Below are 15,601 nucleotides of genomic sequence, written 5' to 3' on the forward strand. Positions count from 1 at the left end.
GGTCACCTGCCTCTCATTCTCAGCTCGACTACATCAGATAGGCTTTTATCTCTTTTATATTTCCAGACTTCATCTAAGAATTTATTCTCTGGAAATGCCATTTCTGCTGGAAAAAATTGCAATGGAGATTTGTAGCCATGACACCACTTTCTCTCTCTCTCTCTCTCTCTCTCTCTGTGTGCGCGCGCGTGTGTGTTTGGGGTGGAGACCCCCGGTGAGAAGCTACTTCTTTTGGAGTTTCAGGGATACATGGCCTTTATTCCAGAGGGGACCTCCATAGCTGCATGCACCTGAACCAGGTGTGGCCAGTGGCTTGAAGGGTATTTTGAATTCTTTTGCCCTCTGATGTTCTTGGGTCTTGCTCCCCAACTAGGCTGAAGATCTTTTGAAGATAGGGTCTGTGTCTCCTGTATCTCCTGTGTGGTCCCTTGCACACAGGTGGTGCTCACTGCACAAAAATCAAAGTGCATCAGATTGAATGATGGTAATCTGAAGGTGATGCTCTGGACTGGATTCACCAGAAGCTGAAGGCTCATGGATTGTGTCACCTGCTTCCCAAGGGGACCCTGAAGATTTGGGACTTATAAAGGGACCCCAGATGGTGTAATAGGCTGGGAGTGAAGAGTGGTGTGTACAGGGGTCAAATCTGGAAACTGGCCCTGAATTTAACCACTGATACATGTAGGTGCTGCATCGATAACCTGCCAGAGGGAAGGTTGCCTTTATTAATGGACTTAATAGATTGTTGTCTTTGTTAATAGACTCTGGATGGGTTCAGGGGGTGGGGGGGGGCGGAGGCATGAAACAGGCAATGATGAGCCCAAATCCCAGATCACCAAAACAACCTTGCTGACTTCTTTAGACCTGTGTGTCCCTGTCTGCCACATGAGGCAGGTGGTTAAGGGGATCTGGCCTGAACACTGCATTGACCTCAGATGAGATCACAGACAGAAGAGGCTTTGAGAAGCAGAACGTACTGCCGATAGTCAGGTGTACTGCAGAGATACCAGGCTGAGGCAAAGAGATGGAAGCAGTGTCTGAAAACCGGTGGCAGAGGAAAAAGTTTCACAAGCATGCCCGAGGCCAAAGATGCTGTAGGCAGCACATCTCACATTTGTTTCCAGCAATCTCTGTGAGGTTAGTAGGGCCCATAAACGAAATGTCTGTTCACCCTGCCCCAGGCCAAACTAGAACCCAAGAGAACTCCTCCTTGCCTTGAACCTGGCAGTGACGCCAGTCTGTTGCTGAGGACCACAAGGAAGTGGTAAAGGGTGTGTGTGTGTGCATACTATATGCACCTGTTCTTGTGTGTGTGTGTGTGTGTATGCACGTGCGTGTATGCCAAGGTACAGGAGAATGTAGGGCCAGTGTCAAAGTTTCTTCCTTTTAGTGACCCTACAGTCCCAGAATCAGCTCCTCAGCATCACCCCCATCCTGTCCCCCACTTAAGAACCTGAGGAATGAGTTTCTGAGGCACAAACAGTGCGCTCCCAAAGGAATCAGAGACCTGCGTCCCCGTCCTGCCCCACCTACTACCTCTGGCTGTGCAAATTCTTGTAAGTCACTTAGCTTCTCTGAGCTTTACTTTATTTCCTCTCAAAGAGGGAGAGTAGTCTCTCTTGAATGAAGATGGGGAACGGATTTGAAAAGACCTAGCAAACTATAACACACAATACAGTAATGGTCCTGTGGCTTGAAATATTTTAACACAAGACAAAGCTGCCAGCCCAGGGGTGGTTCTGTGGTGGAGGCATTCCAGGAATTGGCTAGGAATTGGTGGGGTCTTTATTCTCTCCCAGTGCCCTTGCAGTGAACCTGGGAGGCAGCTGCCCACTGCTTCCCCAGGGGAAAGTGAGACCTCTGTGTGGGTTGGCCTTGGCAGGCAGGGCTCTCACGGGCACAACCCAGCCCTTGTGTGCCACCATGGGCACTTCATTAGCAGCTGCTGGGCTGGCAGGTGTGGGCCGGCAGAGGAGGGTACAGCTGAGCACAAGTGGCCTGGGGTGGGTGGATAAAGAAAGGCCTTTTCTTCTGAGGCAGGAGAGTGACCTCAGGGCTGCACAGAGCCGAGCAGAAGGGCATGGGGTCATGGGCAACTCATCCCAGCATGGGGGTGCCGCATCCCACAGGTGGAGGGAGACACACCTAAATCAAGGCTGGACAGTGCCAGTGGTGCACAGTGAGGGCCTGGAGACACAATCTCTTGAACCTCAGTTTCCATATTTCTAAACTGGAATTAATATTACATCTGTGCAATGTCTTCAATATGAAACAAGGTACACATATATCCTCACTGGGTATGGAGCAGGACAGAATGGGCACTCAGCAAGTGCTCTTCACCACCCATCCCTTTGTGCCTGTGTGAAGATCCATGCCATCTGGAGTGATTCGTGCAGCCCCAGGAGGCTCTTTGTGCCCCCCCCCAGCCCCCTGCCCCCCCCCCCCCCGTCTTTATCTTTGCCCAGATCTCTCTCCCAACTGTCTTCCAGCTGTCATCTGGATGCCCCACGAGTATCTCAAAGTCACCTCCGCTCTAGAGAGAATCTTCCTACCCCTTTCCTCTTGGTCTTATATATATAATTCTACAGTGAACATGAAATATTTCTGTAATAATGAAACATGACAAAGAAAACTTATTTTTCTTTAAATTTTTAAGTGAAGATCAACTTAATTACATGGCTTAAAAAGCCAAGAGAGTAAAAGAAAGATACCGGGGGGAAGGGGGAGGGAGAGAGAGAGTGAGTCCTGGCTCCCCTCAAGCATTTACTTTTCAGTGAATCTCCTGAGGGCAGAGGTTAAGGGCAGGCACAAAAACAGCCACCAGGCAGCTGGCCAGCCCAGGGGGCCTGCAGGGTTAAGCAGGATAGCCAGGGGAGGAGTGTGACGATTCCAGGTAGGGCAGCCATGCAGAAGTGGTCAGAGTGCCGGGAGCAGGACAGAGTGCTGTAGGGAGAATGGCAATGCAGGGACTGGCAGGTACCCAGCCCTCGGCCTCTGGCGCGCTGAGCCAGGCAGGGATGCAGGGCCTCTTGGGCCCGGGTGCTTTACCTTCATGGATCCCTTCTCCCCCAAAATATTAAAAGTCATATTTTATAGTGGCATTCGTCTAAAGACAAATGTAATGTTTAGTATTAAAAGTTCATTTTTTTCTTTTGATTTTAAAAGAAATACACATTTTTGTGTATCTCTAAGAGCACCATGGGTCTTAGCCACTTGCCTACTATGCAGGTTAGCCCTGGCTGAGCCCTTCCTAGAAAAACCCTGCCATCTGTGAGTGTGTGTGTGAGGGGTCGGCTGGCTCTCTGCAAGTCATGTTAGTTGCCTCTTGGGTTTCAGTATCATCATATGCAAAACAGAGATAAAAATACCTCCCATAGGGCGGCTGGAGGGTGAAATGAGATAACTTACGGGAAGTGAAGCCTAGCTTCTCTCCTTTGAATCAGGGAGACAGTCACTATAAGAGAAGAGTGGGTCAGGATAATTTACGGAATTTGTACAAAAGGAAAAAAAAGAGACTATGATATTGAAAAAAAAAGATTACTCAGGATTTCCAGCCATAGCTCAAATTAATTCACTAAAATGAGAATTTGGTAGAAGCTGAAGGAGGGCAATTCAAATGACAAGTCAGTCTCAGGGTGTGATCAGAGGAAGCAAGGCCCAGGTTCCCTGCAGTTCAGGCATGGGGTGTATGCTGGAAAAGGGGGGAAGAGTCTTCCCAGGAGAGAGGGGAGCCCAAGCTTTAAGAAGCACCTGGCAGAGTCCTTGCTGTGAACCTGGATGAATGGCAGCATTGAGGAAAAGAAAGAAATGAGCCATGAGAGAAGGCATTGAAAGGTGGTGGGTGAACCGGGCAGGGGGCTCCACGGGTAGGAGGCTCCACGTGCACACAGGTCAGAGTGAACAGGCAGTGCGGGGCAGGGTGGGGACAGGCCAGTGCACTGAGCCAAGAGGGGCTCTGAGGCCAGTGGGTGGGGTGGGGGGAAGGCAGGGGATGTGAACACCGAGACCCACAGTACTCTGTGTAGATAAGGCTTGACTTGCATTGGTTGGACCTTCACATTCACTCATTCATTCATTCATTCATTCACTCATTCAGTGTTTTTAAAGAGCCTACTCTTTCCCGTGGAGAACAAGACAGCTGAGCTCTTAGTGTTCAGGTGAGGCTAAGGTAACAAGGATGGTCCCCCCAAGTACCATGTAAGGAAGCTGACTGCAGAGGGTAAGAAGTTTGCTGGAGCCAGAGCTGGTGTGAGAGGTCACAGTGGCCTGCATGTGTTCTCTGGGCTGCCTGACCCCCCACCGCACCCCTCTGATAGAAGCATGAAGGAGCCCACCACCCTGAGGGGTGTCAGTCACAGCTCAGAAGGGAGCAGCTTGCCTTACTCTGGCACTACAGACGTGGGCACACTGTGCCATCCTGTCCTTGGGTGCTATGTTTGGCAAACTGGGACAGAGACTGGGAAGGGGGGAGTGAGCCAGCATTCACTTAGGCCACATGCAAGCACCTGGTAAGTGGCAGAGATGAACATGTACCAGGTACTATATTAGGAATTTTATCTAGGATAATACATTCAATCCCCAGAACAAACCCCTGAGGTAGAAAGGTGGATCAAGAATAGCTATAGAATTTATGGGGCCCAGTGCAAAATGAAAACAGGGGCTCCTCTACAAATTTTAAGAATTTCAAGATGGTGACGGCAGAGCATTAACAGAGCACATGTGGGGCCCTCCAAGAGTGGGGATCCTGTGTAACTGCATAGGACAAAGCCAGTCCTGTCCTGGAGGATGAGCTGAGGTGCAGGAGGCCCAGCCCACCAACATATTTGAGGCCATAGGCAGGTCAGAATGGGTTCAGACTCACACCCAAATCTTCGGATTGTAAAGCTGGTGGTCTGACCTCTTCATTACTAGCAAATAGGTGCAAAGTGAATTTTAGCTAAAGGTTTTAGAAAGTACGGAAGGGGGACCTGAATGTGAAGCGTGTGCTTGCTGAAAGGTGGTGTGCACGGTTCTAGCATTTGGTGAGCCTCTCAAGAGAAAGTACCATCTCATAGCCAGTGGACTTTGCTGCCTGGTGAATACAGAAATCACAGACTGGGGCTTAAAACAAAAGGCAGGCAGGCATGACTGCATTATCTGGTTTTGATTTAACAAACCATAACATCCTTCACTTTAAGACTCTGGTGAGATTACATGTGCGCACAGCTAAGATGTGAAGTTACTCCATTCCAGGAGAAAATTTTTCCAAGGGGGAGACGTGGCAGTCCTGAGGCCTGGAGTTGGCTGGCAGCTGCACACTTGGACCCCTCTTAAAAATGTGCGTTGTATGCAGGAGAAGGGAGAGCAAGGGGCTCTGGCTGTCTGTGCTCTCTACAAGCGATGTGCTGGTCAGAGCTTCACATTCGAAGTGGACGTAAAAGGTCTCCATCAGGGTATGAAGGGTGCAGTAAGATGACCTGGTAGCCTTGCCCAGGGTCTTTCCCCATGAGTACCCTGAAGTGCCAGCTTCTCCCTTAGGGACCTATAAGGTTCCTGGGGTATGTCCACTGAGGTCCAAATAGTGGTCGCCCACCATGTTTTGGCACTAATAGAAAGAAGGTGTGGCTTTAACTACAGAAGGACTTCGCTAGAGAATCAGAAACAAGAGAGAATATAATAAAGTGTTGTAAAGGGCTATTAATCATAGTTGTTTTAAATTTCCAGTGTGGCAATTCCCTGCTACGCCTGGTTCTGATGCTTGCTCTGTCTCTTCAAATTGTATTTTTTGCCTTGTAGTATGCCTTGTAATTTTGTTGACAGCCAGATGCGATGCAGTGGGTAAAAGGAATTGCAGTGATGTGGAGGTGGGGTGGAGGGAGGGGAGGTGTCCCATAACCCTATGAGTAGATCTCTATCTTTCAATGAGCCTGTGCCTCTGAACTGTGAACTTCACGAGGGTTTCTATTCTTTTTTCACCCCTTAGGTGGGACAGGATGGGTAGGATGGGCTTGAGATGGGTAAAGCCCTTCCTCCAGGAGAGATAGGTTCTGATGATACCCCTGCAGGTTAAGCTCTGGTTAGCAGCAATTGACCTTGAACAATGTAGGGGGTTAGAGGTGCTATGCCCCTCAAACAGCTGAAAATCCATGTATAACTTGTGACTGCCCCCAAAACTTAACTAATTGCCTACTGTGGACCAGAAGCCTTACCAATGACATAAACAGTCCATTAACATATTTTGTATATGTATTATATACTGTTTCCTTACAATGAAGTATGCTAGAGCAAAGGAAATGTTAAGAAAATCATAAGTAAGAGAAAATACATATACAACACTATACTGCATTTATATAAAAAAAAAAATCCACGTATAAGTGGACCCACACGGTTCACACCCCTGTTGTCTGAGGGTCAACTGTAGCTTCCACTGAGGCTGGCCAGGTGCTCTGTTCAGAACAGGTGCTCGGGTCTATTTCAAGATGTGTTCTTTTTCCTTCTCCTGCTGGAAGCTTGAGGGGATTTTCCTCTGATAAATACTGTGGGAACCAGGTTGAGCTCTAGGAGGTAAATCTCACAGTATTGTGGGGGTCCCCTATGACTTGGTCCCCATGGAGTTTCTAACTCTTGGAGTTGTCCACACTGAGTCTCCAGCAATTCAGTCAGCCTCACAGTCACTAATGAAAGGGGGTGAAGATGTCAGGTCAGGAAAAAGGGCAGGTTGCAGTGCCAGGCAAGTGGACCATGAGTCCTGCTCTGCTGTCACTCAGGCAACAGGGTCTGTGTGTGGGGTGGTGACAACCCCACACATTCTCTGGGGAACTCATGCAAGGGCCCTGCCGAGCCCACTCAGCCTGCGATAGAATCAAGTGTCTTGAGCTTGGCTCCTGCTAGCATGAGAGGAAACCCACTCTTGTCAGCATCTGCCATGGCTACGATTTTGCACACTATTTGTACTGGACGAATGTACAAAAATGAAAATGCCTAATGACGAAGGGCAGGAGTCAGCACTCCCTCAGAAGTTCAGATTACATGGAGATCTCAAGAAAACACTAGGCAAAGATGTTGGGGTGTCAGGGGAGAATAGGAAATAAGAAGCATGGGAGTGGGAAAGAGCAAGGTGGTGAGTGCTGGGGCCAGCAACCCTGCTCTTAGAGTTGGTTTCATTTTGACTTTCTGTCCATTTTAACTTATTATTCACTGGCCTCCATGTACATGCCAAGTTATGGACTTGGAGCTACATAGTGTATGATTTTTAAAAGGTGTTTCCAGCATGTGGAATGGACACAGGCCTGGGATCATTCACCTCTCTGTGCCAGACCCCAGGGAGGGGGCAGGTGGGGTTATGGAGCCCCTTGAGAGGTCAGAATTTCCATGAAAGGGACAAGTCCAGGAATTTGTTGGGGCGGCAGTGTACTCAGGCCAAGGTGGGTGGTTTTCTAGTGTTCAGGGAGGGCCCAGGGAACTTTGGAGAATAACCCAGGTCTTAAGGGATGAGCAGGAGTGAGGCAGGCAGTGTGTGTGTACATGGGTGTGAACGTGCGTGTGTATGTGTTCATGCATATGTGCGTGCAGGAGTACCCAGAGAGGACTGCAGGTGAAGCTGGAGAGGCAGAGCAGTCCCAGGCATCAGGAAAGGCCATAGGAGAAGGCTCTAGGGGACAGCCTTAGCAGGCTGTGGAAGGCACGACGAAGGGCAGCAGCTGGCCTGCTGTGGGTCAAGCCCAACTGCAAAACAGTGGGCAGCAGTTGGAACACAGGCCTGGCTGAGGAACCGTGGATTGGTTGGTAGGTTCTGAGGATCTGTGCCACACACAGTTCTTCCGTGTGCAAAGCTACAGTTGTGATTTCCCAGGCACAGCCCCTATGGTGCTGGGTGGCAGAATGCCCTGTCCACATGTACCCTAAGCACACCTCAGCTGGCCTCTGCTGGCTCTGGGGTCTGACAGCCTATGTCCACAGCCTGGCTGTGCCCTCAGTGCCAGGGAGCCCTAACATAAGCCATCCCCTGAACCTCCAGTGTTTCCTCTGCAAAACAGTTAAGAAAATGCCCATGGGACCAGGCAGTGGAGAGGTGACCCATGCAAGGCCCTTCTAAAGGGCTCGGCATATAGGTATTGATATTCTTGTTATATTATCAAAAGCAAAACCAGCAGCTGCCTGTAAGGAAGACTCTGGAGATTAGCAGCACCCGCAGGCCAGGTTTGCTTTGATAAATTCTGTTAACAACAACAGCCACGGATACCACTATTCCTGGGCATGATGCCAAGCCCTATTCTCTCGTTCGTCACATGACTCCTGGGAAGTAGCTGTTATTATTCCCACTTTCAGAGGAGAAAACTGAGGCTCTGGCATATTGTGTACCTCCTCAAAGCTTGCAAGTGCTAGAGGTGGGTCCAAGCCCAGGACTGACTTCATAGCTCTGACTGTGGGGCTCAAGCCCTGCTCTGCCTCCAGGTCACTGTAAGAGAGAGGACACTTCATAAACTTCTTCCCTGGGGGTGGGGGACCTCATAGGAAATGGGCAAAGGCCATGAACAGGTACTTCTCAGAAAAAGAAATGCAATATGTTGTGGAGGTATGAAAACATGCACAACCTCCTCTTTCTCTCAAATAGATAAATAAATAAATAAAATCTTTAAAAAGCTGGGGAGGCAATTGGGTGGCTCAGTTGGTTAAGTGTCTGAGTCTTGATTTCGGCTCAGGTCGTGATCTTAGGATCCTGTGACTGAGCCCGATGTCGGGCTCAGTGCGGAGTCTGCTTGTTCCTCTCCCTCTACTCCCCCCCACTCATGCTCTCTCTCTCTCTCTCAAATAAACAGATAAATAAAACCTTTAAAAAACAAGCAAGCAAAAAACATGCACAACCTCACTTATAATTACAGAGGTACATTCAGAAGTGACAATGTTTTACTTATCAGATTTGCTAAGGTGTAAACTGCACAGTGTGAATGAGGGTGTGAGGAAAGTGACTTTCATTGGCTACTGGTGGGTGTTAAAAATTCATGTGACCTTTTAGAGGGTAATTTTTTAGTATCCACCAACATTTTAAATGTTCACACTCTTTGTCCCAGAAATTAAATGTGTGTGTGAGTGTATTTATCCTAATCGTATACAAACACATATACTTACACATATATGTGTAAATACATAAACCCTACTTAACAGGCTGTAATGGCAGCACTGTGTCTGGTTTTTAAAAAAATCAAATAAAGACTGTCCACAATCTAAATGTCCATTGGTGAGGGAACTAGTTAAATAAAATAACCAATTCATTCATATATTCATACTATGCATACAGCCCTGAGAAGAATGAGTTAGTCTATATATAATGATGAATTATGTTCTTCAGCATATATTCTTACAAAAAAAGCAAGATGAAGTAGAATATATAAAATAAGTTTCATTTTGTAGAACAAAAAGGAATTGTATATGCATATGATATTTCTAGAAGGCTTCTCATAAATCAATAAATTGCTCTTGAGGTGGGATGGTATCTTTTCCTTCCATATGATTAAGTCTTGATTCATTGTTCAAATTTGTTTTTAGTTGGTGCTTGTGGGGCCCATTGTGTCACACAGTCTCTAGAAGGCGTTTTGGTTGGGGCTGCAGATGGCCATTGGATACATGTACGCATATCTGCCATTAAAACAGGGAAACTGATTTGGATTGCCACCTTCCCCCTGCTGCCTCTTCCTTCTCATTGTAGATGGGCTGATGTGCTTCCACTGCAAACACAATGCCTCTTATCCCATACCCCTCTGTTTCCCAGGGTGCGCTGCATGTCCCCAGAAATAGTTGCCCAACCATGGGCACCCTTGGAAAGGTCCAGCTGCTAATGGTGCCAATGCCATGTGACTCCTACTGCCTTGGATATCTGGAGGGGTTGAGCAATGGTTGAGATGAAATTTCATTTGGCACTTAATGCAATCCTTCTGGCTTCTGCCAGAGGCAGTGAAATCTATATAAAGTTGACAAACCTGATCATCTCCTCACTGAGTGTTGACCCTTTCCATCCAAGGGCAAGGCAGTGGATTTCTGTACATGACTCGTTTGCAGTACCTGTTGCATTTGAGCTTCTGGGAGTTGGCTGAGGCCAGAGGGGTAGGGCAGGTCTGGTGGAGCAGGAGCAGAGGGTCCTCTCCATTCTAACCTCTGCTTCTGAGAAGCAGTGATGTAAACTGAGACAGGATATAGACACATCCTGCCTGAGTTAGCAGCAAGAAAGAGGGCCCCAGGGTTCTCTTACAGCAAAGAGCCTACTGTAAATCAAGTCCTAAGGGGAATCTAGAATGGTATGCAAGCTAGGGCTGCATCCCTGTGAGCTCCGGAAGGGAAGTGTCTGCAGCCATTGGTCAAGGTCTGAAACTTGAATCTTAGAGAACTGCTGAAGAGAGGGTGCAGGGCTCCTGGTGAGCAAGCCTGTCCTCTTCAGCCAGGGGAATGGCAGCAGGCCTGCACTTCCTCAGTGCCTCTACTGGAATGATTACAGTGGCTTCGCCCTTCAACCCTGGCCAGGACATACACATACAAGTTCACTAGAGTCTGACTCCCACACACTCACAGAAACACACATGCAAGCACGAATGCACATGAGCTTCCGTACTGGTCTAGTTTAAAATGAAAACAAAGACGCCTGACATTTACCGAGCCCTTAGTATGTGTCAGTCTCTGTGCTGAGCCATTTACAAGTTCTGAATTCTCACAACCCAAAGAGGAATACCCTATGATTCCCATTTTGCGGATGATGAAGCTGGAGCTGAGAGAGAGGCTAGCCTGCAGCAAGCCCCTGGCTAACAGGTGGCACAGCTGATCCCACAGCAGGCAGTGGGGCCCTGGCTTCAGTACTCTTGACCCGCACACCCAGACTAGCCCAGCACCCTCACGGGCACACGCATGGCCATGCATACACAGGCACCTAGCCACAGTCCACTATGCTCAAGTTCCACTGGTGAGGCCACATAACCACCTGGATTTCAAAGACTTGTAAAGGAGTGGGTGTCTCCAGTACCTATCTTATTATCATATTAATTACTTAACATGATTACACTATAGACTCAGAATGTCTCCCCTCTGACAGTTTCTAATGACCAGATCTAGCCAGGGTGGGGATAGAAGGGATAAACATTCACTGTTTTAAAAAGAAAATTTTAGTTTTTTTAATTGCAAAAGCCCACTGGCAGGGCGGGTGGGGGGAGTGGAGGCCCGGCAAAGTTTCCCAACATCCTCACAAAGCAGCTCAGGGTATAGATTTACCGTTAGCAGGAAAGCATGTGCCCTCTTAAAAACAAAGAGGAATTACAACGCCCCAAAGGGTCAAGGCGAGCCTATGCCTCCGATGCCTCCGCCATGTGTGTGTCCCTCCCCGGGGCCCTGAGAGCAAGTCAGGGCAACCGCGGAGTTTACTGAAGTTTATTCCGAATCCGCCCCCGCGTCCTGCGCGGCCCAGCAAACAGCGTGCTACGTCCTCTCCCTCCTAGTAGGTCCCTTACTTACTAGTCTAGGGACCAGTTCCTGCGGCAGATACTTAGCGGCCACCGCACAAAGACGCAGAGAGCGGACGGCGAGCGGGGCGGTGGTGGCCAGGCGGCCCCTCCAGGCCCGGGGGCACAGAGCCAGGCCGGGCTCGGCGGCGCCGGCTGCGGTCCGCCGCTGAGCCCGAGCTCCTGGCCTCCGTGGGCCCGGCAAGGAGTGGGGTCCCGGGGACCCCGCGGAGCGGCTGACCCTGCGGGCGGTGGGTACTCACCAAGGCGGGGCCGCGACGTGCCGTTGACGCTGTTCATCGCCGACGGGTGCGGGGCGCCGGCCGGACCAGGGGCCGAGGGGACAACCGAGTGGTGGCGAGGGTCGCGCCGGCCTGCTCCTGACCCTCAGCAGCGGGGAGGAAGCGGCACCTGTGTCACGCTCCTCAGACGCGGGCCGAGGGGAGGGGCTCCGGCCCGAGATAGGCAGACTTCATTTATTTTTTTCCTGCAGACTTGGCTGGTGGGGTTTCCACCCTTTTCTTTCTTTCTTTCTCTTTCTTTCTTTCTTTCTTTCTTTCTTTCTTTCTTTCTTTCTTTCTTTCTTTCTTTCTTTCTTTCTTTCTTTCTTTCTTTCTTTCTTTCTTTCTTTCTTTCTTTCTTTCTTTCTTTCTTTCTTTCTTTCTTTCTTTCTTTCTTTCTTTCTTTCTTTTTAAACACACACACCCACCCACGTCTGAACTCTTCTCTGTTCAAACTTTCTTGCGCAAGAATCACGTTTTTCTAACTACGTTTCTGTTTCCGTCTGCAGCTACCAGACTCAGAGGTTGTGGTGGAGAATTCCCCTGTGTGTGGACTGAAAACTCCCAGATGCGACAGGATGGCCTGCCCCAGCTCTGACAGGGCCGGTGACCAAATAGGGACAGACCTGCGTTTGAATCTTGGCTGGCTGCTTTGCCACTCCGTGGCAGGGTGGCCTCTCAGAGCTGAGGGACTTTGGTGGCCTGGGAAGTCCCTGCATGGCTGGCCCCTCAAGGGCGCTGTCCCAGTCCCAGTCCGTGCGCTAATGCTTGGAAAAGATTCTTAGAAAAGGGGATTGCTTGGACAAAGGCCATGTGATTTATTTGAATCACTTCTGTCTGAGGCGTCCAGACATTGTAGAGTTTGTAAATGTTTCATTTTACGTAGGCAATTAAAACCTTGAAGTGGATTTTGACACTCTGGTTAGTTAAATGGAGTCTACTTACATACCCAGAAAGAATGCTATGTTATATGTAGCATTTTATCTCTGCCCTCTCCCCACCGGAGAGGGCAGGGAACTTGAGATCATGTCACCCTTGTTTTAAATCTCAGACCCAAGAGACACCCTGCACTTTTCCTCTCTGATGACTGGTCCTCCCTGTGGGGCTTTTTGTTGTTGTTTACTTGTCAGTCTTCCAGTGCACTGCTGTGACACCCTCCGGGCTTCTCCCATTAAGGTTGCTCTGCTGCAGTCCGGGGGCCCCATTCCAGATGTCTGCACAATGTGTGTGCCCTTGGGAGTATCATCCAGGTTGAACACAATGTAAGGCTGCCCCCTGGAGGTGTGCAGGGCAGACACCTTTCCCAAGGTGTGGGCTGGACCAACTTATTATTAGGATGACCTGTTTAACACAGTGGCAAGCATTCATAATTCTCTTTAGTTAGTTAATGAAGAAACTCACACTGCTTGTCAATCTTTAGTGAAACTCCCATGCTGGACAAATACATGTTCATGTGAAGGGAACTATTCACAGAACACTTTTGAGTCTCCGTTTCTTCGCTTAGGAAATGGGGACAAGAACATTTGCATTCCAGAGTTTTGCAGAAGCAGTGTCTGTAAAATAACTGGGACAAGACAGGCATTTACTAGAAACTAGCAACACTTGAGCATTTTGTTTTGTAGTACATATAGGACCATGTTGGCTAACGGTATCCTCTGTATTCAGAATTCATAAATTAAACAACTTCAATTATCTGAAATGCAGCTGGGGAACTGGAAGGAAACCAAAAGAGCCAATAGGTAACAAAAGAATAAGTCCCCAAGTCATTGCACCTCACTTATGGGAAGACTTCTTAAGGCTCACTGGCAGCCAACTGGCCTTTAGACATAATCATAAGACATTCGCTTATGTCACTTCCCAAGGTAGGATGGGTTAAAAGCACTGGAATATAACAAGAATTCCTTACAAAGAGGAAGCCAAACAATTAACTAAAGAAAGGTAGAAAGCTCCACAAACTATAAAGTTAGATACAGAAACAAAGTAGCATTTATTATACAATTAAAGCTTCTTAGATCCAACCAGAAGTGGAGGATGTGACTGCACAATGGGCTGGCCCAAAGCACCCAAGGCTTTGGGACGCCATCTGGGTTTGAGTCTTCACTGCCTTCTAGGGGACTGACTGTCGGCATTTTATTTAACTCCTCTGAGCCTCAATTTTCTCATCTGTGAAATTCGAACAGTCTGCAAAGTTAGATTGCTGTGACTAATACATTAGATAATAATGTGATAATACAATGTCTTACTCAGCAAATAGGTTAAAGATATTAAGTTTAAGTCATTGAAGATATTGGTCCCCTTCCCCTGATGGGCACAGTTACAGTAAGCACCCCAGGCTATTCTGAAAAGAAGATAAATAGTGTTTAATGGTGAGTGTTTGTTTAGCTAGCAGGGAAACGTTTGATATATTTTAGAAGATTTAACCATGGAAGTGTCTAATTTTAAAGAAATGAGGAATATTTAAAAAAAATTTTTAAAAGCAGAATAATTATATGAAAAATTAGATTATATGGTAAGGGTCTGACGTTAAGTTACAGAAATGCAGTGTGTCTTTCTCTGTTGAATATTTATTACTGGAGTAGCAAGAACTCAGCTATATCTTATAACAATAAAACTGCTATCTCATTTAATTCCCATAAATACCACCAAAGAGGATATTGCCAAGGGCCCATTTTAAAAGTGAGAAAAAGGAGGTTGGGAGGAGTGACAAGAATTTGTGTGAGGTAGTGCAGCCAGGTCTGGGACTCAGTTCTGGCAGCCTCAGGAATGTGTGCAGGATGGGGCTGGAATAAGCTGCTGACTTCCCCACAGAGTGAGAGGGTGTGATGGAGTCTCAGAGGGGAAGTTTTGCTTCCTTCCCAGAGCTACATACAGCAGGAGTGGCCCATGGGAGGGGCATCCCTGCCCGCTTTATCCCCACCCAAACACACACACTCAGGGCTCGTTCCTTCCTGGAGGCGCCCTATTGCAGTCCCTATCCGTCAGCTCTTACAGATAGAGGCAGGCAGATTTTACTTGGGTCCTTTAAAATTTCTAATTAGAAGTTTTTGCCTGTATCAAAGTGACAGATGTTCCTTCTCTCTCTCTGTGTGTGTGTGTGTGTGTGTGTGTGTAACAGAGAGGTTATATATATATATGTATATATACATATATATATATATAACCCAAACTCTAACAACTGCTTATAGTATCTAGCACATTCAGGTACATTCATTTCTAGTCTTTTACACATTTGTGGACATTTGCTTTATACTACGGAGATGTTACTGAATATGTGATTTTAAGTGCTGAGTTTTCACTACCAAACATTATACGATGACCATTTTCCCATATAAAAGTACAAAAGATCTTTAATTTGTTTTAATCACTAAGTTGCTTCCTTTTCTTTGCTGTGATAAACCATATGAACACAAATATCTGCCTTTCATATTTTTTCCCCAAAGATTTTATTTATTTATTTGAGAGAGAGACAGAGGTAGCGAGAGAGAGCATGAGCGAGGAGGAGAGGAAGAAGCAGGCTTCCCACTGAGCAGGGAGCCTGATACGGGCTTGATCCCAAGATCCTGGGATCATGACCTGAGCAGAAGACAGACCTTAACCTACTGAGCCACACATGTGCCCCTGACTTTCATATTTTTTCCTTAGCTTGTATCCCAGTAATGGACCAATTGGATCAAAGGTTGCAAGACTATGTTTCAGGCATTTGATACGTTCACGAGTTGTGGCCGTAACAATTTATATTCTCCCCAATCAAGTGCTCATCTCAGAGCTTCTTGCCAGAATCAAGCATTAGATTTTAAATATTGATAATTCTGTGGATGAGAAATATGTGATTATTTGACTTTGCATTTTCTTGATTACTCG

The 15,601-nt window shown here is 47.6% G+C and overlaps 1 protein-coding gene across 1 annotated transcript in view; it reads right to left on the reverse strand.

The window, feature by feature from the left end:
• GYPC (glycophorin C (Gerbich blood group)) overlaps nt 1-12,287 on the reverse strand; it is a 43,347-nt gene extending 31,060 nt beyond the window's left edge. The window contains exon 1 of the mRNA XM_045788893.2: nt 11,723-12,287. Coding sequence (XP_045644849.1) covers nt 11,723-11,759 — 37 coding nt within the window. The 5' untranslated portion in view covers nt 11,760-12,287. The remainder of the gene's footprint in view (nt 1-11,722) is intronic.
• Between the last annotated feature and the right edge of the window lie 3,314 nt (nt 12,288-15,601).

Source organism: Ursus americanus, chromosome 1 (genome assembly GCF_024610735.1).
Source record: "Ursus americanus isolate L20-20 chromosome 1, mUrsAme1.1.p, whole genome shotgun sequence".
NCBI classification, from domain to species: Eukaryota; Metazoa; Chordata; class Mammalia; order Carnivora; family Ursidae; genus Ursus; species Ursus americanus.